This window comes from Arvicanthis niloticus, chromosome 10, assembly GCF_011762505.2.
Source record: "Arvicanthis niloticus isolate mArvNil1 chromosome 10, mArvNil1.pat.X, whole genome shotgun sequence".
In the NCBI taxonomy this organism is placed as follows: Eukaryota; Metazoa; Chordata; class Mammalia; order Rodentia; family Muridae; genus Arvicanthis; species Arvicanthis niloticus.
In genome coordinates this window covers 64,124,041-64,151,879 of record NC_047667.1, presented here as the reverse complement: position 1 = coordinate 64,151,879, position 27,839 = coordinate 64,124,041, and the positions used below count along the sequence as shown (strand labels likewise).

At 44.8% G+C, this 27,839-nt stretch overlaps 1 protein-coding gene across 8 annotated transcripts in view; it reads left to right on the top strand.

Annotated features, from left to right (window-relative positions):
- Positions 1 to 27,839, top strand: part of Rps6kc1 (ribosomal protein S6 kinase C1) — a 149,408-nt gene that overhangs the window by 22,124 nt on the left and 99,445 nt on the right. For all 8 annotated transcript variants that reach the window (XM_076941606.1, XM_076941605.1, XM_076941607.1 and 5 more), the window contains 3 exons: positions 3,578 to 3,693; positions 6,786 to 6,879; positions 26,023 to 26,382. In XM_076941606.1, coding sequence (XP_076797721.1) covers positions 3,578 to 3,693; positions 6,786 to 6,879; positions 26,023 to 26,382 — 570 coding nt within the window. The remainder of the gene's footprint in view (positions 1 to 3,577; positions 3,694 to 6,785; positions 6,880 to 26,022; positions 26,383 to 27,839) is intronic.

Genomic DNA, 27,839 nt, shown 5'->3' with positions numbered 1-27,839 from the left:
AGAAATCCACCTGCCTCTGGGATTGCTTGCATTTCTGACTCTGCTGGCAACCTTTCTGTTCTCCCCTCGGGTGCAAGCTCCCACCGGTCCTGTGCACAGAGGCCCAGAGTGCCTGTGAGGGGAGTGCCTGGGGCTTCCTCGTGCTGCTGCATTTCTACACTTGAGTGTTGCTATATAAAAGTATTAAAAAGCTGGGTGTGGTGGCACATACCTGTAATCCTGGCACTTGGAAGGCAAGGGCATGCGGATCTCTGTGAGTTCTAGGCCAGCCTGGGCTACATAGCAAGTTTCAGGGCAGCCAGGACTGCTGTATGAAACTCTTGTCTCAAAAAAAGGGAGACATTTTGCTGTCTCTGCAAATGTTATTGTAATAACATTCTTCTGTATCTTTGTGTTTATGTTATATATATATTTATGCATATATGTATGTATTTGTTATATATGTTTGTTATATGTGTGGTATTTTCATGAATGTATGGGTGTATGTGCCTGTACCTGTGTGTGTTGAGGCTAGAGGTGGACATCAGGAGTTCTTGTTCTCTCTCTCTCTCTCTCTCTCTCTCTCTCTCTCTCTCTCTCACACACACACACACACACACACACACACACACACACACACACACTAACTTTCCTGGAGCTCACTGAGTGCTTAGACTGACTGGCCAGTGAGCCTTCAGGGATCTTCCTGTCTGTGCCTCCCCAGCCCTAGGACTACAGAGGGTGCTGCCTCGTCTTGCTTTTTTATATGGCTTCTGGGGATTTAAACTTAGGTCTTTATGCTGTGTAACAAGCACATCATTTACTGAGAAGTCTGCTCAACTTCCAACACAAGTTTTTTTTTTTTTTTTTTTTTTTTTTTTTTTTTAAATTCCAAGATATCAAGTGTGTTTTTTCATCTTACCCTGACAATATGGGTTAATGTAATTAAATCTTTTATCACATATGTTGTTATTTTTTTGTGATACTCTGAAAACGTTTTCTTTTCTAATCCAGATTTAGTGGACTAGAAATGAATCTAGGTCAGTAGAAGTACACAAAAGGCAAACCTTGAACAGATATGTCCTGTTATTTACAGTCTGATCTTGCCTGACAGAGAAAGGTTAGCTGTGTCATTGGCATTAAAGACACCCTTCACCCCTCACCCCCAACCCTGTATATGTATTTTATTTTGTGTATATGATCACATGTGAATCTGTACTGCCTGTGCGGCTGGTGCTAGTGAGGGCAGAAAAAGGGACTGTATGGCCTGGAATTGTAGTTACAGATGTGGTAAATGGTTGTAAGCTGCCACATCTGTGTTGGGAAACAGACCTGGGTCCTGTGGAACAAGTGCTCTAAACCACTGAGCTGTCCCTCCAGCCTTCCCCCGTCTTTATATACTTGGTTCAGATAGAAATGAGATTTTTACAGGGCCCATCAGTTCACTAAGACGTCCTCTATTGACTTATCAGCCTGTGTGTCATATATTTGAAGAGGATGTGTAGTGGTGGTGTGGGTTAAAACATAAAAAAAGCATTGTTTTTGCTTCTATTCCAAAACCATAGATGCTTAAAGTAATATTCAATATTAACTATTTTTATGTACATGTTCATGTGTATGTGTGCATTTGTATGCACAAATGTGTATGAGTGTGTGTGTGTATGTGTGTGTGTGTGCACGTACACAGTGCATGTCTGTTGTCTTCTTTAGTCACTCTCCACCTTAGTTTTTGAGATAGGGTCTCACATAGAACCTGGAGCTTGCTGGTTCATCTAGACTGTCTGACCAGCGGCCTCCCAGGATACCCTTACCCAGATCTGGGGTTTGTGCTGTGTTAACATGCACAAACATGGTTATGGGGTCAGAGCATTTGACTTCCAGGTGAGGTGATGGGCGGGAAGCAGCAGGAGAGGGGTGTGTAGTGTCTGCAGGAAGTTGGTTTCGCTAGTTGCATGGTTGTCCTCAGCACAGACTCTTGTGCCACAGTTTCACACAGTAGGAGAAGCTGCTTTGTTTTGTATGTTTGGAAGTCTGGGTGCAGCCAGGGATGGAAGTGTCACAGTGCCCAGAAGTTATAGCTCTTACTTTGTCCCCTCTGCCTTCCACATCACCACCGCCTCTCCTGGTAGGAGGATGGGGCCCGGGAGGGAAGCAGGGAGAGAGTGCAGCTGCTTTTTGGTAGGATTTCAAAGAAGCAGCAGAGTGCCTTTCATTGCTAGTCTCTTGTCGGACCTATGGCTAGGCCAGCAGGGAAGGATGCATGCATGGCACATATAGGGGAAAGTCATAAGGAAGAAAAGGAAAGGCTGGGCGCTGTGGCCTTGAGTCTCAGCACTCTGGAGGCAGAGGCAGGCAGAGCTTTTTAGTGCAAAGCTAGCCTGTTCTACCTAGTGAGTTCTAGGCCAGTCAGGGCCTAGAAAATATTTTATTTGCATAATGTCTAGTAACTTGAGGGCATGAAAGAACGTGTGGAGTCCTATAGCATAGCTGACTATAGTGTGTGGGTGGTGGCTTCTGTCTGTCTGTCTTTCTCTCAATGTATTCAGTTAAGCTCTTCTATAAGGATGTTCCACCGTAAGACGGTTTTAATGGAGGTTTCTGCCTTTGTTAGTTGGCAATAGCTCACACAGGTTTGCTAGCATGCTGTGTGCTAGTCACTGTGGGGACTTTCTGAGGATTCAGATCCCACGCTGATCTGTGTAGTGTTATTACAGGCTTGCTGTGGCTAGCCGTGCTAGTGCCCTTCAGTGTCTCACTGGAGCAGGGAGTGCAGGGGCTGGATTTGAACCCAGGTCTAGCTCCATCTCCTTCTCCCTGCAGCACAACTTTTCAAAGGCAGGGGACAGGAGGGAGGGGATTTTAGTGTGGTACCTATGCCTTTTGTCTTAGTGCTTTGTTTATACTGTGAATGCTTTCAGGCTGTGAAGACACTACTCTTTTGAATTGGTATTTTTAAAATGTGCAAGCAGGACACATGGTAGATGCTAGCCAGTGATCAACTGGGAGAGCTGTATACAATTTCATGTTGGAAAATCTCCTAACAGCACTCGACCTGTACATCTCATTAGAGCTTGTGTGGAGCAGAGCGTGCCTGTTCTGGGCGCCTCTTCTCACCAGCAGGCTGCCATGGGCCACTACCAGCAGCACATAGGGAATTTAGCATAAAAGCTTTCTGCTTCAAGCTCAGATTCTTGACCCCACTGCTAATACAGATGTTCTCATAATTCCCTCTTCATCCCCCTTTTTAAGTAAAAAAAGAGTATAAAAGAGAAAATTACCTGAGTAATTATAGTATTATATTACTAGAGAAGCCATTTGAATTCTTTAAAAATTCTCTTTTTAACTTTAGTTTTGAATCGCTTACTAGTGAGTCTCTTACATGGACATGACCGGGTTTGGACACAGTCTGTTTATCAGGTGACATTGCTGCTCCATTTCATCAGAAACATTGTGAGGCTTTGATGTGATGTGACGTTTACATGATAAGCATTGCAGATGGACAGTGTGGCCTGCGGTGGCTTCCCTCCCAGGGCCTAAACTGTCACAAAACCAAGCTGTGTTATTCTGTCCCCAAGTATTGACTCTGGTTGACTTCTAGGGCGTTTTGACAAAACTGTGATTGAGGAGCGACGGCAGTGTGCTGAGGACCTGCTGCAGTTCTCCGCCAACATCCCCGCCCTGTACAACAGCAAGCAGCTCCAGGACTTCTTCAAGGTCGGTCGTCGTCTTTCTGAAAGAGTGTTTTATTGCATGCTGTTCCCTTTGGTGTGTAAAATCCAGGTAGCTCTGTCACTTTTGAGTTGTGTTATTTACTAGGCAGTAGAAGTCACTGCTCGGATGCGGTTTCCTGGGCTCCAGGATTCCTTCTAGAGGATTCCTGAGTGGCAGGCTTTCCAAACACTGCCACCTACACTCTTTCTTTCTGTAAGGGTCTAGCGGAAGAGGTCACTGCAGTTTTGCAAAGGGTCAGTGCAGACTGTATTTCTAGGTCACTATGTGGTTTATGTTTCTTGCCATGTGGCACTGTGGCTCTGACCCTTTTCGTTGCTTTGGATTGGAGACGGGCCTCAGATGTCGGCAGCAGGGCCCCCCTTTTGATCCTGCTGCCTTTGCCTCTCAGGTGCTGGTGAACAGGCGTCTCCATCATTGTTAACATTAATTCCTTACTTGTTTGAATGTCACTGTCATTGTTGCTGGGTATCACTGTCCTTAAGAGCATTCCCCAGTGCATTTAATTAGCTTTCATAAAGAGCTGAATGACTGTGTCATGCTTGTTTGCTCATTTCTTTAGCAGAAAACACATACTTGTATAATTTTAATTTCAAAGACACATGGGTGCTGGGATACTGAGTTCCCCTAATGCTAGTGGCTCTAGGCAAAGATTAATTGTTTGACTTTACTTAGTAGACTGAAGAAGGGTAGTCTTTTGAAGGACATTGCAGAGCCACAAGTAGAAATAAGATTTGTACTGACTTCCATGGTGACAATGTTGTTCTTGATGGTTTCCTTGCTTCTGGTGTCATTATTCTGCATACCATGCTCAGAACACAACTCTGCTGCTTGTGTAAACCTAGTGTAGGGCTTCAGGGGAAAAGGCCAAGTGAGGGCGAGGCTGTCTACCCAGTGTTTTCTTCCTCTCTCCGGGAGTGAAATCTGGGAAGTTTCACCCTATTGAAGTGTGAAAGACAGTGGTGCAAACCAAGTGTATGCCACAGGGCTCAGAAATTGGTTGCATGTTAATGAAAGTTAGAGGATGGGCTTGAAACAGTTGAAATGGCGGTGCCTGCTCTTTCGTCTTTGATGTGGGTGGGGTCCCTGATGGGAGCTGTTGCCGACTTTGTCTAGACATGGAAATAGATGTGCTTGCACACTTACGGTGTGTGAAGACTGGACAGCTTAAGAGACATTAAGCTGATGTCTGATCTTTTTCAAGCAGACTCAGACTTGGTAGCAGGTGGCATGGTGCTGTCCTGTGCTCCACTCCATGTGACAATGTACCGATTGACACTATTCTTGTCTAACACAGGCACTTACTGCAATAGCATTTCCAATAACATTTCCAATACAGTTGCCCTGAACACCCAGCTTCTTCCATATAGTGTTATGTTTGTATTTCCATTTTTATTCAGTTCACTATTTCTGATTTATTTGTAATTTCTCTGTTGACCCATTGGCTATCTAGAACTGTGGTAACTTCTAAATATTTCTGGATTTTCGAGTCTCTTCTGTTGCTTTTTTTCTAATTTTGTGCTTTTCTTTATTTTCTTTGTCATCTTCATCTTCACCTTTGTCTTCATCTTCCTTGTCTCCCTCTGCATCTGTGACATAGTTCTCTTCGTCTTGTTTTCATGCTCTCCGTTTTCTCCTTCTGAGGCAGGGTCTCCCTCTGAGCCTTTGGTGCCTAGATCCCCCAGGGCCTCCTGTGTACAGAAAAGGCATGCCCACCTAATGATCTGTTTTCTTGTGATCAGAGCACATAGTGTATGATTTTAATCCCTTTAAATTGACTTATCCCCTAGCACATGCTGTATCCTAGAGACTGTTCCCTGTGTACCTAAGAGGAGTACCTACTCTTCTGTCAGGTGGACATTCTAGGATGAGCTCACACTGGTGAGTCTTGTCAGGTGTTTTTCTCTTGAGATTTGATGTCTTGATTGTAGCATTGTCGTAAAAACTGTTGATAGAAGAAAGAAAAACAGACGTTAACGAGCAAAGGAGTTAGTGTCTCAATGATGTAATTGCTTAAGGTGTATAAGCCTGCTTGTCTCTGATTGGAGTGTTGGGTCCATAAGGTCCCAGCACAGGAGCCTGACTGACTCCCTCTGGTGACTGCCATCTAGCTGAGTGTGGACAAGGAAGCAATAGCTTTGAGGCCTGACTTGGTAAGCGTGGACACATGATTAAAGAAGTGGTCACATGAACATTTAATTTTCTTAAGTGACTTTGTAACAGTTCCACACTGTAGCCCAGACTCATTTCAACGTCTACCAACCCACCAGCTGTAGCCACTTAAGTGCTAGGTTTGTAGGTATGGGTATCATAGTTTGGTACCTACATATGTAAATATTTGCTCTCAGCAGCTAAGCGTTCTTGAAGAGGACCAGGGTTTGGTCCTTGGCACTCACACTAGGAGGTGCACAGCAGCCTGTAGCTCCAGATCTTTCACCCTCTTCCAGCTCTATAGTCACTCCACACCTGCGGTGCACACACATACATCCAGGTACACAGATCTATACATAACACAGAATAAAATGTTTCTTTACTAAAGACATCTTAAATTTCTTATGGTATACATGGGTGGCTTTCTCATGTGAATGTCTCCTCAGATCACATGATGTGATGTTGATATGATATTGTTGTGATTGCATATAGTTCAATGGCTTGCTGATGAGTCCCTACTAGTTAAAATGATCAGGCCCTAAGGATGCTGAAAGTTGACACACTGCACTCTTCACCTTGTGTCTGGGCATGGCAGCACACACCTTTGATTCCAGCATTCAAGGGTCAGAGGCATCACCTCTGAGTTCTAGTCCAGCCTGGGCTACATAATGAGTTTCAGGGCAGCAACTTAGATTTGCAGAGATCATGTGGAAGTAATTTACTCTGCACTCCTTGTGCCACACACTTAGCATGTGTGGCACATCTTTACTACTGAGCCATGACAGATGTAATTGACCGATGTGCTGTAAAGAGTTGAATCTGTGTAGTAACTACCTCAAGCCTTGCGATGCTTGGTTGAGAAAAGGAATGTTTATTACTGATCTTTTTGTGCTCTTACTAAAACATGGTTGCTCTCTCATTCTCAGGGTGGGATAGTTAATGATGGCTCCGAGTTAATTGGCCCTGCTGAAGCTTACCCTGACTCCCTGGCCAACACCTTTTCTGAGTGTGGTACTGAAGGTAAGAGACTTTGTTTTTCTTGTGTTTCAAAGGTTTCAGTGGCAGAAGATATGAGTCACAGTCACATTACATTGTAGCAAGAGCCCGTGTACAAGAGGTGTAAGGTCCTTCCTTGGTCTAAATCCCTTTCCTTTGGTCTGTATGTCAGCACTGGGCTGGCTTGGGGACACCTCACATGTAACTGCTAGCTTTGTAGCGCAAGGCAATTCTGCACTGATAATACAGCCAGGAAGTCAGACCTCAGCAAGACAGCTCACAAACAGCCCATGGGCCGTGCCGTGGTGAGTGCCTGTTGGAGTCCACCTGGCAGCTCCTGAGCCAGCCCAGTAGAAGACCAGTTTAAAAGCAGCCGGTCACCCGGCAAGCAGAAGCCCAGGGCCTAGCTTTGCTTTTAATCTCTTTACTTCAAGAGGGTGTAATATCCTCTCTGTTTTTGTTTAGCTACACTTGAACTTACATGCAGATTTTAATTCATGCCTATCAGCTTTTGGATTTCCTAACTACTGTTCTTTTAGGGCAGGTTATAGAATATAAAAAGATTATGATATGGGATGGGGTGGATCTTTATAAATAAAACAATCAGATTTTTCTGAAATAGCCTAGGTTAAGCTTGTCAGAGGTAATTCATAGATGAAATAGCACACTTTGATCTCTGTTCTGGTAGTTGACACTGGAGGATGAAATTCCTGACAGTCTCCTAGGAATTTGGTGTCTCGTTGGTACTCAGTTAAGAGGTGCATCCATTTAGACATCTGCAGCCACACTGTCTTAGATGTGCTATAGAATGTTCTCATTCTGGTGTGGTAAAACTAGCATGTTCCTGTCTGTTGTGTGGGTGATGTGTATATACAAAAGCATGAACACAGACACTGATATAACAAGTACACACATGTACACACACACACCCACACATACACACACACTCACATACTCAGACATACATATACACACACTCAAACACACAGTCACATGCACTCACACACATATACACACTCACATGCACTCACACACTCTCACACTCAAACACAAACACACACACACACACACACACACACACACACTTTCTGCCTTTTTCCTTTGGCAGTTCCTCCTTGAGCCTACAGGTCTGGGAGCTCTTCTTTTTTTCCTTTTACCTCCCACCTTAAAGCTGTGCTCCATGCAGTGTATGCAGGCCATGCTCCCAGGGTCTTCATGGAATGATGCTCTCGCATCTTTGACCTCATCCTCATTCTGCTGAGACTTATCTTACTTTGTAATCTGTCTTTTCCAGGACCTGTTTTAATCAAAGCTTCTTGCATAGGTTTGGAAATGTGTTGCCTCTGCCTTGGGGAGCCACTGGCTTCTCACTCTAACGTTGGGTTTTGTGGGTGACTTTTCTGGGTTAACATGATCCGTCCATTGCTTCCAACTTCTTGTTCCTGAGAAAGGGATTCTGTGCAATGTGCTAGTCCCATGACATCCAGCGAGAACCAAGGGGGATGGGGAGGATTTCTAAGGGCACCTTGAGCAGGCAACTGGGTGTGGACGGTGCCTCGACTGGGCTGGACAGTGCCTCTTCCCTCCATTTAGCTTTGATTTGGGAATCTCAGGCTGAGATGGGGAGTAAGAGTCTGGTGTCCATGGTAATTCTCTATTGTGTGTGGGGCTCCGTGTGAGGAGGGAGAGCTGGCCAGAGTCTGTTTCGCATGACCACTGTCATTGGTGGGAGCTGTTAAGAGGCCTGTGAACTTTGTGATGGTCCAGGGGGAAGCAAAGGAGTATTATTTTCAGGAATGACTTTTTTCAGAATGGTATTTTAAAATAGTGAGAGGTATTGAAGGTGAACAGGTGACAGATGTCCCCCTCCCTCAGAATCCTCTAAGCCTGGCTAGTTAGTCCTGCTGAAAGATACTGCCTTTGAAACCCTCCATTGGTCTGCTTTTTCCAGATACATCCTAGTCCCTAAAGGCTCTGTAACCTTCAAAACTAGCACTGCTGGGCTGGAGAGGTGGCTCAGTGGTTCAGAGAACTGACTGCTCTACCAGAGGTTCTGAGTTCAATTCTCAGCAACCACTTGGTGGCCCACGACCACGACAGGGATCTAATGCCCTCTTCAGGTGTGTCTGAAGACAATGTGTACTCACACAAAATAAATAAAATCTAGAAAAACAAAACAAAACAAAACAAAACAAAACAAAACAAAAAACCTAGCACCGCTGACCAGACGCATGAGCTTGTGGGGGAACATTTTGTGTTCAAAACACATCATTTGCCAAGGTAGAAATTCAGACTGAGGAAGGCCTGGCTAAGTCATCAGCTCCCATGGCAGGACATTTCTGTCTTCTAAGGTGACATCACACGGCATCTCTTGGGCCCTTCTCTTGTTGTTTGGATCTCATCTCGGTGATTCTGGGGACTGAGCACACAAGCTTTTTTTTAGGGACATTCACTTTCCAGAGACAGATCTGGGTGCCAAGGGATCATTATTTCTGTTGTTGTTTGCACCTTGAATATATAACTGACAAATTCTAGTTTACTTCAAAAGGAATGTATTGTAGTGTGAAACGAAATTAGGTTTTCAGACAAAATGTAACTTTTTTCTTTAAAATTATTTTAAAAAAGAAATTTTTTCTTTTACGAATATGACTGTTTTAACTGCGTATGTGTCCATGTACCCGCATGTGTGCATGATGCCATTGGTCAGAAGAGCGCGTCAGACCCCCTGGAGCTGGAGGTCTGAACAGTGTGAGCTGGGACCTGAACCTGCAGGAGCACATGCTCTTCACAGCTGGCCATCGTCCAGTCCTCCACGAGACACTGCTTCCTTGCTATCTCCTTTGTCGAGAGCAGTTAGAGGCCCGCCATTCTCTGGAAGATGAGACCACACCCACTTGTTCATGAGCATCTTATTTCCATTGGGAACTGTGTGCTTGATGTGAATGACTGAGCTGGTGGTGCGCGTGGGAGCACCTCTCTCTGCTAGCCTGCTTTTGAGATACAGGTGGCCTTGCTGCTAAGCTGTTAGACTTTGAAAGCGTTGCCTAGTTAAACCATTGGAGGATTAAATGGAAAGGTGTTTAGTTATTTCAGTTTGATTAAAACAACCTCTTGTATACGGCTAAGCTCAGGCCTCTGTGGGTAAAGTGCTTGCATCAGGAGCATCTGAGTTCAGATCCCCAGTGCTCAGGTACAGTCCCACCGTTCCTGCAGGGAGATGGGAGGTGGAGGCAGGAGAGTCCCCAGGAAGCTTGTGGGTCAGCTAGCCAGGTGTGCTACAAACAAGGTGGAAGCCAGGACTGACATCCAAGGCTGTCCTCTGACCACAGGGGTGCTGTGCCATCTGTGTCTGTGCATGCACACACACATACACATACATGGAGGATAAAAAGAGAAAAAAACCTTTGTGTTTTTTTTCTTTATGTTGTTTTTATTTAGTGAATTTAAAGTTTGTGCTTCAAGGCAGAGCCACTTTAAATGTGGACATCCTTAAGTTGGCTGTTTAATTAGTGACATATCTGTGTGGTGTGGAGTGCTGTAAATTATGTCAAAATACAAACTCCAACTAAAGCAGTTTACACTTGCAGTAGGATTTTATTCTACAAATGTCCACAAGGTGGTGCTGTGGGAACTAAAATCTTAAGCCTGGGCTTGTCCTCAGTCCTGTGGCTTACTGGAGTGGGTCCCTGTCACTCAGTTTGAAGGAGTTATATTTTGCTAGTAAGTACTTATTTACACTGTGTTGTTCACAGCCTCTGACTAGTTACATTTTCTTCAGTGGTAAATAGGGAATTTAATTTTATGTAAATTTAATTTAAGCGCAAATGAACCAGGGTTGGTACTGTATTCCCGTAGTCCCAGTACTTGGAAGATGGAGACAGGAGAATCGGGAACTGAAGGACAAACTCAACTACATAGTGAGTTTAAGATTAGCCTGGGCTGCAGAGTTTCTTTCTTAAAAACAAAACCAAGGAAAACCTAACAAATACACAATAAAGGCAGACACACTTGTGATTGTGCCAGTGTATATGTGTTGCTCTAGAAGAGAAGGCACAGAGAGTTTTCATGGACTCTTGAAACCCCAGGGCTGTTGTGGGTAACACTGGATATTTAGAATTTAGTGGCAGTGTGGGCCAAATTAAAAGGTCATAATTCGTTTTGGTCGCTTGGGTTTCAGATTAGAAGGGACATTAGAAGTTACAGAGTGCTTTCCTTTTCAGCTAAACATGGGGTGTGGCTGTGGTCACATGTGCACTACTAGGTATTTGCTAAGTCCTGAACTCTGACTTGCTGTGAATGGTGAGCACATTCTGGTGTAGGAAGGGCAGGGCCAGTCTGGAAAGGTGGCTCAGCAGCTGCTGAGTTCCCAGAATCCACATTGGATGGCTTCACAGCCTCTCCCAACTCTGGCTCTAGGGATACTCCATGCCCTACTCTGGCTTCAGAGGGACATGTGTGTAGTGTAACAGTTGAAACCTGTCACCCACAGAACAAGATGGGCAGTGGAGCAACAGACCCTGAGTAAAAAGGAGCTGGGCGAGCACCTCACCATGTTCTTGCTGGGTGAGCACCTCACCATGTTTCTGCTGGGTGAGCACCTCATTGTGTTTCTGCTGGCCTGTATTTGGCATCTGCGCTGGCTTTTGAAGCCTGTTCTGTTTCTAGTAGATACACAGTAGGGTCTGTAGGTCTCTTTGAGGTTTCTCAAGGGTGAAGCAAAGGCAGATTGTTAACCTAGGAACTGTCAAAGGCTGGTTCTTCTTGGCATGTAGCTGTTGCTAGCTCACTAGTGAGCGGTAAAGTACCAGAATTGTGACTAGCACACAGCTCTAGATTTAGGGATATTCTCACAGGCATATTTAGAAGGACCCATTTCTTTTCTTTCTTTAAAAATTGTATTCTTCACAGTGCATGGTGGCACATGCCTTTAGTCCTAACACTTGGGCGGCAGAGACAGGTGAATCTCTGAGTTGGAGGTGAGCCTGATCTACCTGGTGAGTTCCAAGACAGCCAGGGCTGCACGTGAAGCCCTGTCATGACAGAAAGTATCTTTGACAGTTTCATCTATGCAGGTGATATACAACATCCCCTCTCTTCCTTCCCCACTCTCTCAGGACCCCTTCTCCCAGCAAATTTCCCCTGCTTTTCTGATTTAAATCCAGTCACCTGCCGAGCATCTGGGCTGTTGCCGGAGTGTGGGGCTGATAGCTGAAGCGCAGGCTTCTTTCCACGGCTACACTACTGAAGAAAAGTGACTGCTCTCCTGGCATCCAGTTGGTGCTGTGTGCTCCCAGCGAGAAATGGGGCTGCAGGAGCCCCTCCTCCATGAAGGGCTTGTTTCTTGGTGGGGTCATGTCAGATTGCATTGGATCTGCATGTCATCCACCTCTGGGTCATCTGGGTTCTGGGCTAGGTGCTTTTTTTGTGCATGAGGCAGGAGTGATTGCTACTGGGACAGTAGAAAGGCTCTTTGGTTGAGTGTGGCAATGTTCGACCTGCAGAGTTGAGTGAAGGTGATGAACTAATAGTAACGAGGCCATGTGTTTTATATATAGTCCCCCACGAGAGGCCACCTGTTGTCAAAGGAGACCGATGTCTTTGTGCAGCTGGTCTTCAAATGCGGGGCTCTGATGGCTCGCACTGTAAAGCGTCTGTGTGGCAGCTCAACCTTTCCCCCAGGCCTGTCTTTCAGAGGTGGTGTCCTAGGCAGATTCTGCTCTACTGCCTGACTTGGAACAGTTCAAAGCCGAGGTGAGAGCAGGTAGGTGGACTGGGATGCTAAATAAACCCCTCGTGTCTGTCGCTGCTTTTTAACAAGTCACCTGAGGCCCTCGAATAGCACGGAGACTGGAATCTCTGTGATCCACACCCAGAGGCAGGCGACTCATGGAACCTTTGACTTCCCCTGTATCACTTCCAAAAGAGGCATAGGGCTCTGTACGATGGTGTCGGTGGAGGGTGCGCTTGCTACTCTGCTGATGTCCTAGAAGCATCCCTGTGAGGATGGGTTGACTTTGACAAGGTGTCTGTATATTGTACCTATGGCTGTGCTGCCCACCCACCCCTCTTCCTCCTCAGTGAGGCCCACAGCCTGCAACGTGCTTGTAGCTCCCTGTGGTGTGGTGTACTCACTCACTCTTTCTGGGTTGTAGGCTCTACTTCTTGTGATGCTTAGATGTAGTTTTATATAAAACAAGGTGAGTTGTAGGACTATTTTGAGTTGGTGAGCAAGACTACATGAAACAGATGAATGGAGTAGGTATTGACAAATTACATGTCTTGTCTAATTTTATATCTGCCTGTGTATGCACATATACACTTGTGTGTTTACACATCATGTCTATATACATACATGTGTACACATGTATACTTGTGTATTTACATGTCATGTCTATCTATACATCTGTATGTATGTGATATGCACTTGTGTATTTACATGCCATGTTTATATAGTTACATGTGTGTGCATATATACATGTGTGTTTACCCATCTATTTGTATATCTCTCTCTATATACGCACATATATATATGTATATATACACACACACACACACACATATATATATATATATATATACACACACACACACACACACACACACACACACACACACGAGTGAAGACTAGGGTTTTGGCTCAGTGGTTGAGAACTTACCTACAATGCATGAGGCTCTAGGTTTGATCTCCCTAATGATAGAAGGGGAAGAGAACTTTTTATTTTAGTGGTGGAAGATTTTTTAAAGTATGTGTTATCATCTTTCAATCACTGTGACAAAGTGCTCTAGGCTAACAACTTACAAGGAGGAAAGGTTACTTTTGGAGTGCACCTTCAGAGGTTTCAGCCCATGGTTGGCTGCTTTTGGGCCTGTGGCAAGGCAGACAAGCATGATGGCAGAGGCTCAGTGGTCGTGCTTGGCGTGTGTGAGGCCCATTTGATCCCCAGTCCTGGACTGAAAAAGCTTTTCTTTTTGAACAGCTTGTTGGTGAGAACTTCTTTGAGAAGGGAGTTGAGAAATCACTTCATTAAGGAAAAGAGGGAGGCCAGTGTCTGTGGAAGCCAGCGAGCCCTTGATGGGCCAGGCTTCTCAGACATGGCAGTGTGCAGTTTCCACAGAACTGAGGCAAAGGGGTGTGGGTCTCACCCACCCACAGTTCTGTTTAAGTTCTGTGTAAGCTAAGAATCCCCTGGCTGAGCTGCTGGATGAGCCATTCAGGGTTCTATTCTCTAAATGACATCTTTAGCTATATTTTCAAGCAGATGTGCATTTGAATGACGGCAGCATCTCCTCTGGAGTCTTTGAGACACCAGTTCTAAGGGGCTTTCCGTGCAAAGCACATGCTGAAGCTGTGTCCCGTCCACAGAGGACAAGCTGCCAGCGCCTACGCACCTTTTCAGCCCCTTCTGATTTTCAAAGTGATTTGTACTGTCCACTTGTTTTGTGGTTCATGGTGTGTATATGTCAGAACAACAGCACTGGTTGTCCCTGTGACTGGATCCTCAGTGACTTGGGAGCAGCTCACCCTCCAGGGTTTGCTGTGCACGCTGTGCTTAGGTGTTGGCTTCCTCTTCACTCACCACAGGGCTACAGGCCTTCCTCTCTGTACATGGCTCTGCTTGTTTCTCTGTAAGAGAATACCTCTGGTATTCATGATTCCCAGGGTGTCCCTAGAGTTTACAAGTCTTTTTGTTTCCCTCTATTGGTCTCAGTTGAGTTACATTTTCCTAGTCTGCTGTTTTTGGACAGCCTCTTTCTACAGTGTTTGTAGTAGTTGAAACAAAGGATAGGACCTTGATGATCAGTATGTCAGTTATCTGTGATTAACTGTTGGTGGCTGGGTATTTGTGGGAGTGTGCACACATGTGCATGTGTGTGTGGGTCAGAGGACAACCTCTAAAACATTTATATAGTTTTTAGAATAGTGTGTGAGTAACTTTTGCATGCTCTAGAAAGATTTTGACTATGTTGGAATGTCACGAACTGACCTGATGTTCCCCATGGTCTAGTGACATCCATTTGAAGCTGTGGGTTTAGTGAAATCACTCCTTTTGGGGAATAGGATAGTCCTTTATAGAGATCCTAAAATTTGAAACAAAGAAAAAAAAAAGAACAGACGACAACAAGACTGTATGGTGAGACGCCGCAGTCGTGTGTACAGTTGATTTGGGCGTTAGGTTGTGTGTAGAGCTGATTTGGGTGTTAGGCCAGGCTGATGCTCACACGGTCTTACTCCTTTGGTGGGAAGTGAGCAACTGGAGACCACCACAGGCTGACAGGCTGTGGTTGGTGGGCCATGTCTGCTCCCAGCTAACCTGTGGTCAATGAGCTAAGAACAGTTTTTACATTTTTAAATGGTCAAAAAATCCAAAGAATCGACCAGTTTTTGATGTGACATAACATGCAATTAAAGTTTCAGTGTCTACAGCACAGTCTTACTGAAGTCCAGCGAGCTCCGCTGTCCACGGCGGTCAGCATGGAGTCGCGTAGCTACAACGGGTCGGGAGGTGCAGGGCCTGAAGTATTTACTCTCTGGCTCTTCACGGAGCTTGCTGAGCCCTGATCTCAGAATCATGTTGTCTGATCCACTGCAGTTTTCATCCTTGGTGTTGTTTCCTGTGGAAATACATAACTCTTTTATGGGCCCTTCGCTGAGAACCTTGGCACTAAGTACTCAGTGGTGGCTCTGGCCTGGAGATGGGGCCTGTGTGAGCTGCCCTGGGTCTGACCCCTGACATCATCAAAGAAACAAAACAAGAAACAACCCAAACCCCACCAAGTCAAAGCAAGCAGAGACAGCGTGCAGACCTCCAGGTGGGGCCTGAGCTGTCTCAGGGATGGGATTTCCAGTTTTGTCTCGGAATCAGCAGCTTGATGAATGGATTCGAGAGCTGTATGTGTTCCTGAGGCCTCCAAGGAACCGCAGTGTGGAAACCATTTTAGTAAAACAGTCACCTAAGACATTTTTCTGTGCTGACCATTGTACTGAATGTCACATAGGAAAGCCATGAGGCTCAAACTGATGGGGATGGGATACCAAACTAAGACTGGTTATCGGGTATGCTGCTGGTAAAAGCCGCGCTGTCAGAGCGCTCTGAGACAACACCAAGAAACAGTAAGAAAGGCTTCTCATCACAGCCTGGCATGCTAGGAAGCACACAGTGCCCTCCCTGCGAAGCCGCCATGCTGCACTAGGGAAGGTGGAGCTGAGTGGTGGAGCTGAGCCAAGGAGCTGCTTGCTCATGGGAGGCCATTTTGCTTGAATCAGTAGCAGACAGATAGTTGTCATCACGCTTGTGTGTTTGGTGCATGTGTTTTTTCTTGAAATGAAATGAGCTGACTCTTCAAGGAAGCTGCTCATGGTGTTTGTTGCGAGTGAAAGACCTTTCCTCCCCAAGTTAGGGCCTTTGTGTCTCTGAATTTGACAGTTTCTCAGTGCAATTTTTATTCCATAATAATGAAATAGGAGGTTGATATGTAGAAGATCTGTGGTTGTCAGGGAACTGGCATTTTATAAATAATTGATTTGTTAGGCTATAAACAGCATGGATAAAGACAATTCAAGACAGACCAATAGATTTACATGTAGTGAACCCTACAAATTTCATTGTTTGGATTTTATGTAGTATGCATTGCAGCCAGTTTTATGAAGTCGCACCGTGGAGTTTTGGAGTCATGTAGAAAACCAGAAGTTTGATCAGATGGCCCAGCAGGTAGAGGAGTCTGCTGCCAAGGCTGACAGTTAGAGTTCAGTTCCCGGGTCCCACATGGCAGAAGGGAAGAACTGACTCCACACAGTTGTCCTCTGACCTCACGTAAGTGCTGTGGGTTCGAGCGCCCCAGAGTAACAATAGATAGGGAACACAGTAGAGCCCGCAGCGGCCACAGTTATCCAGCACTTTCCCTTGGTTAACTTCTTCCGGCCACAAGGCTGTGACAGCAACTAGGTCCCAGAATCATGCGTCAGAACACCTTGTTCTGTCCAGCCAGACATCAAGACTTGCAGAATATCAAAGATTGCCATTTCTTACAGTAAATATCTTTTGTTTTGATGAATGTAGTTACTTTTTATAAAAATGTTAATGCATAATAGTTTTAATGTTTTATTTCAAAAGATTTATTTATTATTTAACTTTTTCTTGATTCTCTGTGAATTTCACATTATGCACTCCAATCCCACTCATCTTTCCATTCCTTTATACCCGCTCCCATCCTTGTAACCTCCCCCATGAGAAAAAAAAAATCTCACTGTGGAAGCTGTAGTGTGTCACTATGTGTCCCACAATATACTCTCTGTCCACACTTCTTTATTGGCAAATGTCCATTGCAGTGGATCATTGGTCTGGTTTGAGGCCTCTGGCTTCTGCTACACCATCAATACTGGATCCTCACTGGGACCCTTCTGGGACATCCTGTTGCTGCCCTCCATTTGTCAGGGAGATCCTGCAGCTTTAGAAATCTGTAGGACTGGCCTCTTCACGTGTTCTAGAAGTTTATTTATAGATGGAGTAGATGTTGGGGTGGGTCAACTCAAAACCCATCTGGGCCTGGGTGGTCCCTGGACAGCCTACCATCTTCTATGTCTCCCACACCCACACCACCAGGGTAGGCTCTCTAGTACTGCCTGGCTAGCTCATCCAGTGCTTCAGTTGGCTTGGGGCAGAGCCAGCTCCCCTGCTCTCATACTCTTAGGGCTGGCTTACCTGCAATCCCCGAAGCAGGACTAGTGTCGGGAGCCATCTAGGATAGGCTGAAGACATACACATGACATTTCTGGAGGTGGCCCATTGTTTTGTATGATCTGAGAGGCAAGGCCTAAAGAGACTTCATCTCAGGTAAAGACTTGCTTCTTATAGCTGATATGCCTTTCCTGTCATTATTAAATTAGTCTAATAATTTCTGTGCACTAGCCCACCCTACTGGGTAGATTTTCTGCAGCTCAACAAAGATGTATTCTCTTGTAGTAATGCTATGTAGACAAATTAATGATTTCATAATTCCTAATAATGTTTCTATGGAATTCCTAAATTTATACAAGCATTTTTGAGCCCTCTGTATAGTATGAAAGCTGCAATTAGGGTTCTGTAAACCTACATGTGTCACAGGCTAATTGAACTAAGACAGAAAGCAGGCTTGGAACAAATGTACGATCAGGGAAAACATTGTTTCTAGGCTAGCTTCAAAACTTTTATCTGATAGCTAAAAGACATAAACTGGGAATGGACAATTTATTGTACGTGCAAGGACAGAAAATAAAATATTGACTGGATTTCTCTATACAAAACTTCAAAACTAATGAGAGACAAGGCAGATGATTTGCCTTTTGGTAAAACCATGCTAACTTATGACATAAGAATTATTGTTTTAAACTTTTAATGAGCTTGTGGAGCTAGTGAAGGATCAAGAGTGTTTAGTTAGAACCTTGTAAACATTCCTGTTGAAACATTCCTGTTGAAACTCCGTATTTGGTTCATGATGAACTTTGGAATTTAAAGGTGTTTGGAAGACCATGTGATCTATTCTCCTGAGAAAGTTTAAGAACTAAGAATGACAACAATAAGCAAGCAGCTTCTTCCTACTGACAAGGACAAGGCTTCTTTCACTCAGCAATGAAAAGGAAAAGGGTTTTTCTTTTACCAATAGAAAGATGAGGGTTTTTTGTCTTTTTTTTTTTTTTCAATAAAAAAGATGAAGTTTTTTTCTTACTTAGGGTTTTCAGCAATAAAAAGGTAGAAGCCTTTTCTTTTTCTGAGCGATAAACGTTGAGGCTTAGTTTTTTTCCAGAATGAGTGAGTGTTTTCTGCATTGGTGCTTGCTCAGTGGAGCTTGTTTGTGGGATCTTTTGCTTCATCCACCATATATATATATATATATATATATATATATATATATATATATATATACACACACACATGCACTATATATATGTATTGTGCATGAATGTGCATGAATATATGTGTGTGTGTAAATATGCATGAATACTTGTGGAGTTGATGAGACAGGTGGTTGGGCCTGACCAGAATGTGTATGTGTATGAGTGTGTGTGTGTGTCTGTACATATTTGCTTATGTAGACATTTTTCTTTCTGTGAGCATGACTTTTTTTTCCCTGGATGACAAGGAGTTAAGAACTCTGAGCAAATGACCTATAGAAAAAGAACAAAGAGCAAGAAGCAAGAATAATCACTTTTTTACATACCTCCCCCATTTAACAGCAGATGTTAATTGATAGAGGTGGGTGGTTTTAAACTACAGCATAAGCAAGAAAGTAAGTGTTAAGTTTCCAGAAGCTGTCAGCTTCCAGTCCCAGTGTAGTTAGAGAGAGTTAAAGACCAGAGATGATCAGTCTTTGGGCTTTCATCCAACTCTGGGTCCCATTTAACCCATTTCCTAGCCAGCAGGCCTCTACAAGGCCAGCCCTACTGTGCTGCCCAGGGGAGGTGTGGGTTGGCTCTTGTTGAAGTAATAATTTAAATAGGTGTATTCTTGGGCCGAATAGCTATGTGGCGGAGGCTCTGCTTAGCTCAGGTTGCAATGCGCCTGCCTGAAGCCAAGCGCCACAGCTAGCATCGGCCAGCCAGAAACACTGGTCCTGGCACCCAAGAGATGCCAGCATGGGAGATGGCCTTGCCAATCTTCCACGATGTCTTCACAAGGCTGGGCTGTGCCCAGACCATCCCGCCATCCCAGTAGGAATGAGACTCTAATGCTTAGATTATCCAAAGGCTTTATATATTTGGTAATGCTCAATAACAAGATGCTCACACAATTAGAGGTGTAACCCAATACCCAACCTAGATATATCAACTACCTTTGACTGCTAGAGATAGGCACTCATCTGCTTCTATGTTCCTCCCCTCCTCTCTTTCTCTCTCTCTCATCCGCTCTCTCCTAGCTCCTCCTCTTTCTCTCCTTATTCCTCTTCTTCCTCTCCTTACTCCTCCCACCTTGCAGGGAAAATATGCTGCTACAGGCTCTCCCATGCTTACACACTCGGGGCCAGCTTCCCCACACTCCTGCCACCAGGGCCAGTTCTAATGTCCTTCCTGGGTGAGGTGCAGATTCTGCATCTGGCGAGGGGTAGGGGCAGCTCTGTACAGCTCTCAGACATCAACATGGTCCCAGGCAGCAGTCAAGTCCAGGAGGTCCTGCTGGCCTTTGGTGGTAATAGACCCCTACTGTTGCAGGGCCATGGACCCAGACATGGCTGTAGGTGGCGTTGCTGGCTGTTTCTCACTACCCTCAAGTCTCCAGTTCTGCCTCTCTTCATTGTGCACAATCCTTCTGCTTCTCTATCTCTTTTATCTCTCCACCATTTAAGTTGCTTATCTTAGTGGTGCCCAGAGCCCATGGGTGTCTGGGGTCATCTCTGGAGTAGTCTCAGGAGTGCTATGCCCCACCTGTGCCATGTGGCATTGTAACGGCCCACTCTGTTCCGCAGGTCAGGGTCTAGCAAGAGAGAGAGTGGGGGGAAGAAGGGGAAGAGACACGAAGAATAGAGACAAGCCAGAGGGTCTGTAGTCAAGTCTTGTTTACTATCTCCCATAGACTATATTCACACCTCCTATTGACCTCCTATATACTCTATGTACAAGGAAATCCTGGGTATTTATAAGCACAAGCAGGAGAACACAGGTGAAGACATTTTACCACGTGCACCATGCAGCTGGGGTCACTAAACAGCAAAACAAGCTATGTGGGATAAACAAGATGTTTGTCAGAGTGTGTTCAGCTGTTGTAGGCTGTTGAAAAACAAGTCTCTATCAGAGTATATGGTTCCAGATGGCTGCAAAGATGATAGCTGCTTTCTAGCCGCTTTCTGCTAAAAGTTGGCTCCCAACAGGTCCCCCTTTTTAATTTTTTTTCAAAAGGGAAGGCTGGGAAAACTTATGGAAACTGTGCCTGTTCTAGGTTGGAACAAAGGACCCCAGCCTCCCTTTCCCGTCCTTGGATACTCAACAACCATTGGTTGAGCTCCTGTCTTAGGATGGTGAGGCCTCCCTTTTTTAGGGGCAAGGGTCTCAATATGTTCTCTTACCCATCATTGACTATCCGGCTTAGCGCGTAAGTTAGGGGTTAATACTCGTCAGTCTTGATGACAGAGGTTTCAGAGTCCCCTACTTCCAGCCTGTAATAGCAGACCTGTATGGCTTTCATTTGAATAGCATCTATCTGTTGTCATACAAAAGCCATCAGTTTGTTGAACAACATGAACCTGAGAGACAAGAGACTTAACAATGCCTAAATAGTTGGTATAAAAGCAATACTCTTTTTAAAGGACAACACACAGAAATACAGAACTGATCATAGCTTTGATCTTAACAAAACAAGTAAGGAAATCCCTGTCCCTGCTCAACCAATCTCAAACCCAAAAAACAACTATAATAACTGTGGTAGTGGGTTTAAACAATATACCCCATTAAATCATAAGTCAGGGAATCAAGAGTCCAATAGAGCCACCCTGGAGATGCGGGTGGTGTTGTTTCCTTCAGCACTGAGAACTTCCCAAGTCAGGTTTGCTCGTTGATCTGTTCCAGTTTGAAGGCAATTGTGAAGCATCTTCAGGTTTCCTTCATATTTCCTGCAAAGAAAAAAATATGCTTCTCAGGGGGTTTCTCCTCCCTGGATTTGTTATTGTTGTCTATTTGTTTAATCACTCTCTCTGGCAGCCAGTGTGCAGCATCTGCAGTTTGGGAATATATGCAAACAGAACTTCTTCCCCAGATAAGCACTGGATCTGGCCCATTCCAGGTTCCAGTTAATGGGTCTTTCCAGAGGACTGTTGCAAAATTCTTTTTGGTATCAGGATGCCAGAATCTATCTGCAGCAGATTTTCCTTCAGAATCCAAAGTTAAAAAATTTAAAATTTCTGGGGGATCCCTTAGTAGGGTACATTCCCCTTTTTTAATTTTTTCAAATTGATTTTTCACTAGCAACTGAGCAGCTTGTAATTTTTCAGTGGTTAGGGACCACTGATCCACCCAGATGGGCAAGTCCCCCCTTCCAGGTGATGGGATCTGTACAACACCCTAGGGGTGCAGCTGAATCAGTAGCCTCCATCAAAAATACCCCAAGCCTCTTCTTCCAGTGTTACCATGGACCTCAATAGGATGAGTAATTCCATTTCACCTTTTCCTAATCCTTTGCCTGGGGAAAGCTCAGAGTTTACCATTTGAGCCATGATTACTTCATTAGGGCTGCACATAATCAATCCCAACTGGGATAACAGATCTTGGCCCCAGAAATTAATGGGGAGGCCTGGGATGACATAGGGTTGTATATTCCCTGTATTTCCTTCTTTATCTTTCCACGTCAGCACCTTAGAGCTTTGCTGTGGGTTTTGACTTTGGCCAGTACCCCTTAAGTTTGTTATGGTTGGGGTCAGAGGCCAGGTGGCAGGCCAATTGCTTTGTTTTAGGATAGTCACATCAGCTCCTGTGTCAACCAAGCCTTGGAATGCCTTTCCATCCAGCCATAGTGTCATTATAGGTTTTTGTTTAACTATAGGCTGTACCCAGTATGCATCAGAGGAACCAAAACCATGATCTCCTCTTTGAGGACTCTTATATTTGTGATTAGTAGGGTACAATGGAAGTAACAATAGTTGAGCTATCCTCATTCCTGTAGGAATGGTGACTATATTCTGAATTGCCTGGGTCATTACCTTAATCTCACCCTGATAATCATAATCTATAACTCCAGGAAAAATTTGTAGTCCCTGCATAGTAGTACTGCTTCTTCCCACTGTCAGGCCAAACACATTTGGATACAGTGGTCCAAACACTCCAGTGGGTAATGCCTGAGGTCCCATTTCTGGGGTTAATACTATGTGGGTGGCAGAACTGAGGTCCAGTCCTGCACTTCCTGGTGTTGCTTGACTGAGTTCAGAAAGGGATTGGTGTTTGCTGGTATGACACTGACTGCTCCATAAGCCTGTTTTGGCTTGTGTTGGTTCGGGGCCTGGAGCTGGCCCCTGTTCCCGTTTCCCTGATTATGGGAAAGGGTGCTACCTTGTACATCTCTTTTAGACCTACATTCACTAGCCCAATGCCTTCCACGTTTGCAAAGTGGGCAGAGCCCAGACTGTTTTCTGGACTGTCTCTGGGTTAACTCATTTTCTGCCTTGCAATCTCTTGCAAAGTGTCCAGGCTTGGCACATTTAAAACATGCCTTTCTGTCTCTATTTGCCAAAAAATCTCTTACAGATTGTCCTTGCATGGCAGCTGCCATAGCTAGCCCTGTTGGTAAGAGGGACCTATGTCAGAACAGAGTCTGATATACCCTGTAAGGTCTGTCTTTTTCCTGTAGGGTCTAATGGCCGCTTGGCAGGCAGGATTGGCATTTTCATATGCAAGTTGTTTCACATAATCTACACCTGCCTCTGCATTACCAAAAATCCTCCCTGCTGTTGTCATTAGTCTATGAACAAAATCAGAAAATCGTTCATCAGGTCCTCGTCTGACTGCTGTTAAAGATGCACCAGGGTCTCCCTTTACCGGGAGTTTATGCCAAGCCTTCATGGCTGCATTTTGAATTTGAGCAAATAAACCTGGGTCATATTGCATCTGGTTATCACTAGAAGCAAATTGCCCTTCTCCTACTAAGGCATCAAAAGACCAACCATTGCCTTCCTGAATGTTTCTCCTAGCTGTCTCTTTACAATTCTCATGATACTCTGATTTTCAAATAAGATAGTCACCACTGCTAAGAACTGCTCTCATTAACGTATTCCAATCACTAGGAGTCAGCCACTCCTCTGTGGCAAACTCTAAAATTGCAAAAGTAAAGGGAGCAGTGGCACCGTATTGTGATACTGCATTTTTAAATTCCTTAATAATTTGAAAATTAAACACTGTGTGATGTCTCCAAGCAACACCTTGAGCGTCTCTGGTCTCTGATACAGGAAAAGCCTCAGCCTCTCCCTCCTCTGGCTGATCTGTAGCTGAACTAAAGCTAGAGGATAGGGACTGCCTTTGGACTCCGGGTTGAGAAACACAAGGAATTGGGGGATTTTCACAGTTGGCCTCTCGAGACCTCTTCCCTGTCCTTATTTTTTTGTAGTTTACCTCTCGAGACATCTTTCCTGTCTTTAATTTTTGTAGCTGATTAATTAAGTCCTGATACTCTTTTTCTAACTCTATTTGTTGTTTAAGAACAGATATTTTTTTCCTGGAACTCCCATCTGGGATCTATAACCACCATCTCCATTGTGGGAGCACTTGGAGGCGGAGGTGCACTGGGAGAGGGGCTTTGGGAAGAGGGCCATTCAGGGTCATAATGTTCAGCTTCCTCTAGGTCAGCACAAGCTGGCTCTGACAAATCATCATCAACCTTTGGTTGTATTTTAGATCCTAATTTCGGATAAATACATTTCTTTTTACTTTGAACATGAAAGATAGCATTCAAACAATGAAACAAAAGCAGACAATTAACACGTAAGCAGCAAACAGCAAAACAAAAACAGAGAGTTGAGTTCAGATTGACTTATTTCTTGCCCCATTTTCATTAACATGACTTACCTTTCTTGAAGCTGCAGATTCCCGTGGTGATCACCTTCATTTCATTTCTGAATTTTCAGCAGATCCTTATTCCAGTAATGTCCCTCACTGGATCTCTCGTTCTTGCTGGGTCTCTCGTTCTTCCTGCCCCACATTGGGTGCCAAAAAATGTTGCGGCACGAGCTGCCCCATGTTTGGGGGCTAAAATGTCTCAGACCGTTCTGTCGACGTTGGAACCTGCAAGGCTGCCAAAAGCCTTGGGGACTAACTTTTTAGCCTGCACTGCCCAAGCTGCTCCAGTCTGCGGGTCAGGGTTCAGCAAGAGAGAGAGTGAGGACGGACTCGAAGAATGGAGATCAGACAGAGTGTGATTCAATCCCATTTATTCTTCAATCTCTCCTCCTAGTCCATGTCCCAAGTCTTGAGTTCCTAGTCCCAAGTTCCTAGTCCCTAATGCCTCCAAGTTCCAAGTTACTTCTTCCAAGTGCTAAGTGCCTAATGTCTAATTCCAAGTTCTTCCTCCAAGTGTGAAGTGCCTAATACCTAATAATCCTTCTTCCTCAATGCCTAATTCCTACTCCAAGTTGTACTCTCTAACCTAGTTCCTAGTTCCAAGTTGTACTCCCAAGTGCCTAATAATCTGTTGTCTGATTCTCTGTTCCTAGTGTCTCTCTGAAGTGTCTGATTCTCTGATACTCCAAATTGTTCTGTCTGCCTCTCACCTTTTATATGTCTCACTTCTAAGCCACGCCTCTAAGTCACACCTTTAATCATGCCCTTAGGTCTTGTCTCTAAATCTGATCTCTAAGTCACGCCCTTAAGTCACACACCTTTAAGTCTCACACACCCAAGGGAAAATCCTGGGTATCTAAAGCAAGATGTGCTCAGCTGTTGTAGGCTAATGCAATCAAGTCTCTGGTCAGGGTATATGGCTCAAGATGGCTGCAAGGATGATAGCCACTTTCTGTCGGCTCCCCACATGCTCCCTGCCCAGGCTGTGTGGTGCTGCACTGGGCAGGGGTTGTCTTAGGCATGGTCTGCCCACCTGGGTCCCGTGGTGGCAGACTGTGATATATCAGGCTTGTTCCCTGCCTGTCCCTGTGGCATCAGTCTGTAAAAGATTTATTTTTATCTTATATGTATGAGTGTTTGCCTGCATCTGTTAATGTGTGCTTGGTATACTCAGAGGCCAGAAGAAGGTGTTGTGTCCCTTGGAACTGGGGCTGTAGATGGTCATGAATTACAGACAGGTGACCATGAGTTATGGACAGGTGACCATGAGTTACTGACAGACAGCCATGAGTTACAGAAAGATGACCATGAGTTACAGATAGATAATCATGAGTTATAGATGGTTAGCCATGGGTTACAGATAGATAGTCATAAGTTATAGACAGATGGCCATGGGTTACAGATGTGTGACCATGGGTTACAGATGGTTAGCCATGAGTTACAGACAGTCAGTCATGAGTTACAGACAGATGACCATGAGTTACAGACCATCAACATCAGATGAAGTAAACTGAAACAATCTGCTAGATGCTGCCAGTCACCAGCAGGCCACAGCTGCCTTGCTGAGTTAGTTATGGAGGATGGCAGTATGTGTGCCCTGTGCCCCTGTGCCCCTGTGGCTACCGCTAGTCTCATGCTGACTCCTGTGCTCCTCATTTCAGGCTTCTCCAGTGACAGTGACCTCCTGTCCCTCACTGTTGATGCAGACTCTCTTGCCGAGGTGGACGATGGAATGGCTTCCCATCAGGGTTCGCCCAGCAGAAGTTTTGGTCTGAGTGTGTCTGTGGATTCTTCGACAGTAGGGGCTGTTGCTTCTGACAGCGAACTAAGCAAAGCAGAAGACAGGGAAAGCCGCAGCCTCTTCCCCAGCAGCTTAAAGCCAAGGCTTGGCAGGAGAGATTACCTGGAGAAGGCAGGGGAACTTATCAAACTGGCCTTAAAGAAGGAGGAGGAAGATGACTATGAAGCAGCTTCTGACTTTTACAGGAAGGGCGTCGATCTGCTCCTAGAAGGTGTACAAGGTATGGTTTTGTCCAGTCATGTGTCCTGGCACAGCTTATGTGGTGCAAGGAAATAAATGTCTGTCCTGTGCCTGAAGCTCTGTGTGCTCCTGAGTTCAGGAGGGGAAACGAAAAGCCCACATGAGTGACGACGTTGTTGCAGGTGCTCGACACTGAGCCACCTGTTACAGTGGATTATCTCCAAAAGCAAGGTCCCCACAAGTGCTGCAGGAATGGCAGTCTTTCTTCTGACTTGACCAGTGTTCACCAAGAGCACTCCTGGGGACGGCCCATGAGTTTACTATCAGTGAACTTTGACAGGAGAGAAGGGCAGGCTCTTGGTTTCTCCACCACTCGCCTTTCCATTAGCCAAGTGACTATCAACCTTCACCTAGTTAATGCAAGTGACAGGAACCTGCTGAGCTTAGCATAGTGTAGTGTCTCCAAGTAGAACTCTGTGTGTGTGTGTGTGTGTGTGTGTGTGTGTGTGTGTGTGTGTATGTGTATACCAGGCTTCGTTTTTGTGCTTTCCTTTTTATCACAAGAAGAGAATAAAGTACCCTGTACTTAGTGATGTAACTTCTTGGACAGGATGAGATAATCACAGGCTGATGTGATTTTCTTCAGTGGACTGTCTAGAGAGTCATTCTTCTGCCATTCTGTGCCTGATGCTACTTCTTATCTACTGACACTTTCCTTCAGTGTTTCTTCCCAGTACACCTGTTATCATGTTAGTCTAGAACCTTCTCCTGTTCTGTGTATGTATATGTGTTTCTAAACTGTTTCTCATCAAGCATTTTGACGGAATTTCTTCTCAAAAAATTAATTAATTAATTTATTTATTTATTTATTTATTTATTTTGTGTGTGTATGTTTGTGTAGTGTCTCTCATGTGAGAGCCTAATGTCTGAGGAGGCCAAAAGAAGCCACTGGCTCTCCTGGAATTGGAATTGAAATTACAGACAGTTGTGAGCTGCCATATGGGTGCTGGGAACCGAACCAGGATCCTCTAGAAGAGTAAAAAGTGCTTTTAACTTCTGAGCCGTCTTTCCAGCACCGGAGTCTCCTTTTTAGCCTTCATTTCCACCTGTCGGCTACTTAGTGCCCCAAGTCTCCCACATGACCCCTTCTAACTTTGTTCATTTAAGAAGATTGCTTTTTAATTTTAGTTTTAGTCATTGGAGGAGAGCAGCCATGTGCATGTGAGTGTGCTTTGCCTGTGGACGCAGGAGAACCCTCTGGAGCTAAGATTAGAGTTAGCTGTGCGCAGCCTGACAACTTGGGTCCCCTGGAGAGCAGCGTGTGCTGTTAGCTGGGCAGCCACCTCTCCCTCTGCACTTTCACGTGTATGTTCTAACTGCTTCTTACTAACGTTTTGATTGATTTTCCTCTTTTACAAAGGGGTCATGACAATACTAATTTCTCACCAACTTCCTAGTTTTTAAGGTTTAGTTGTTCTTTTTTTTTCCTCTCTCGAA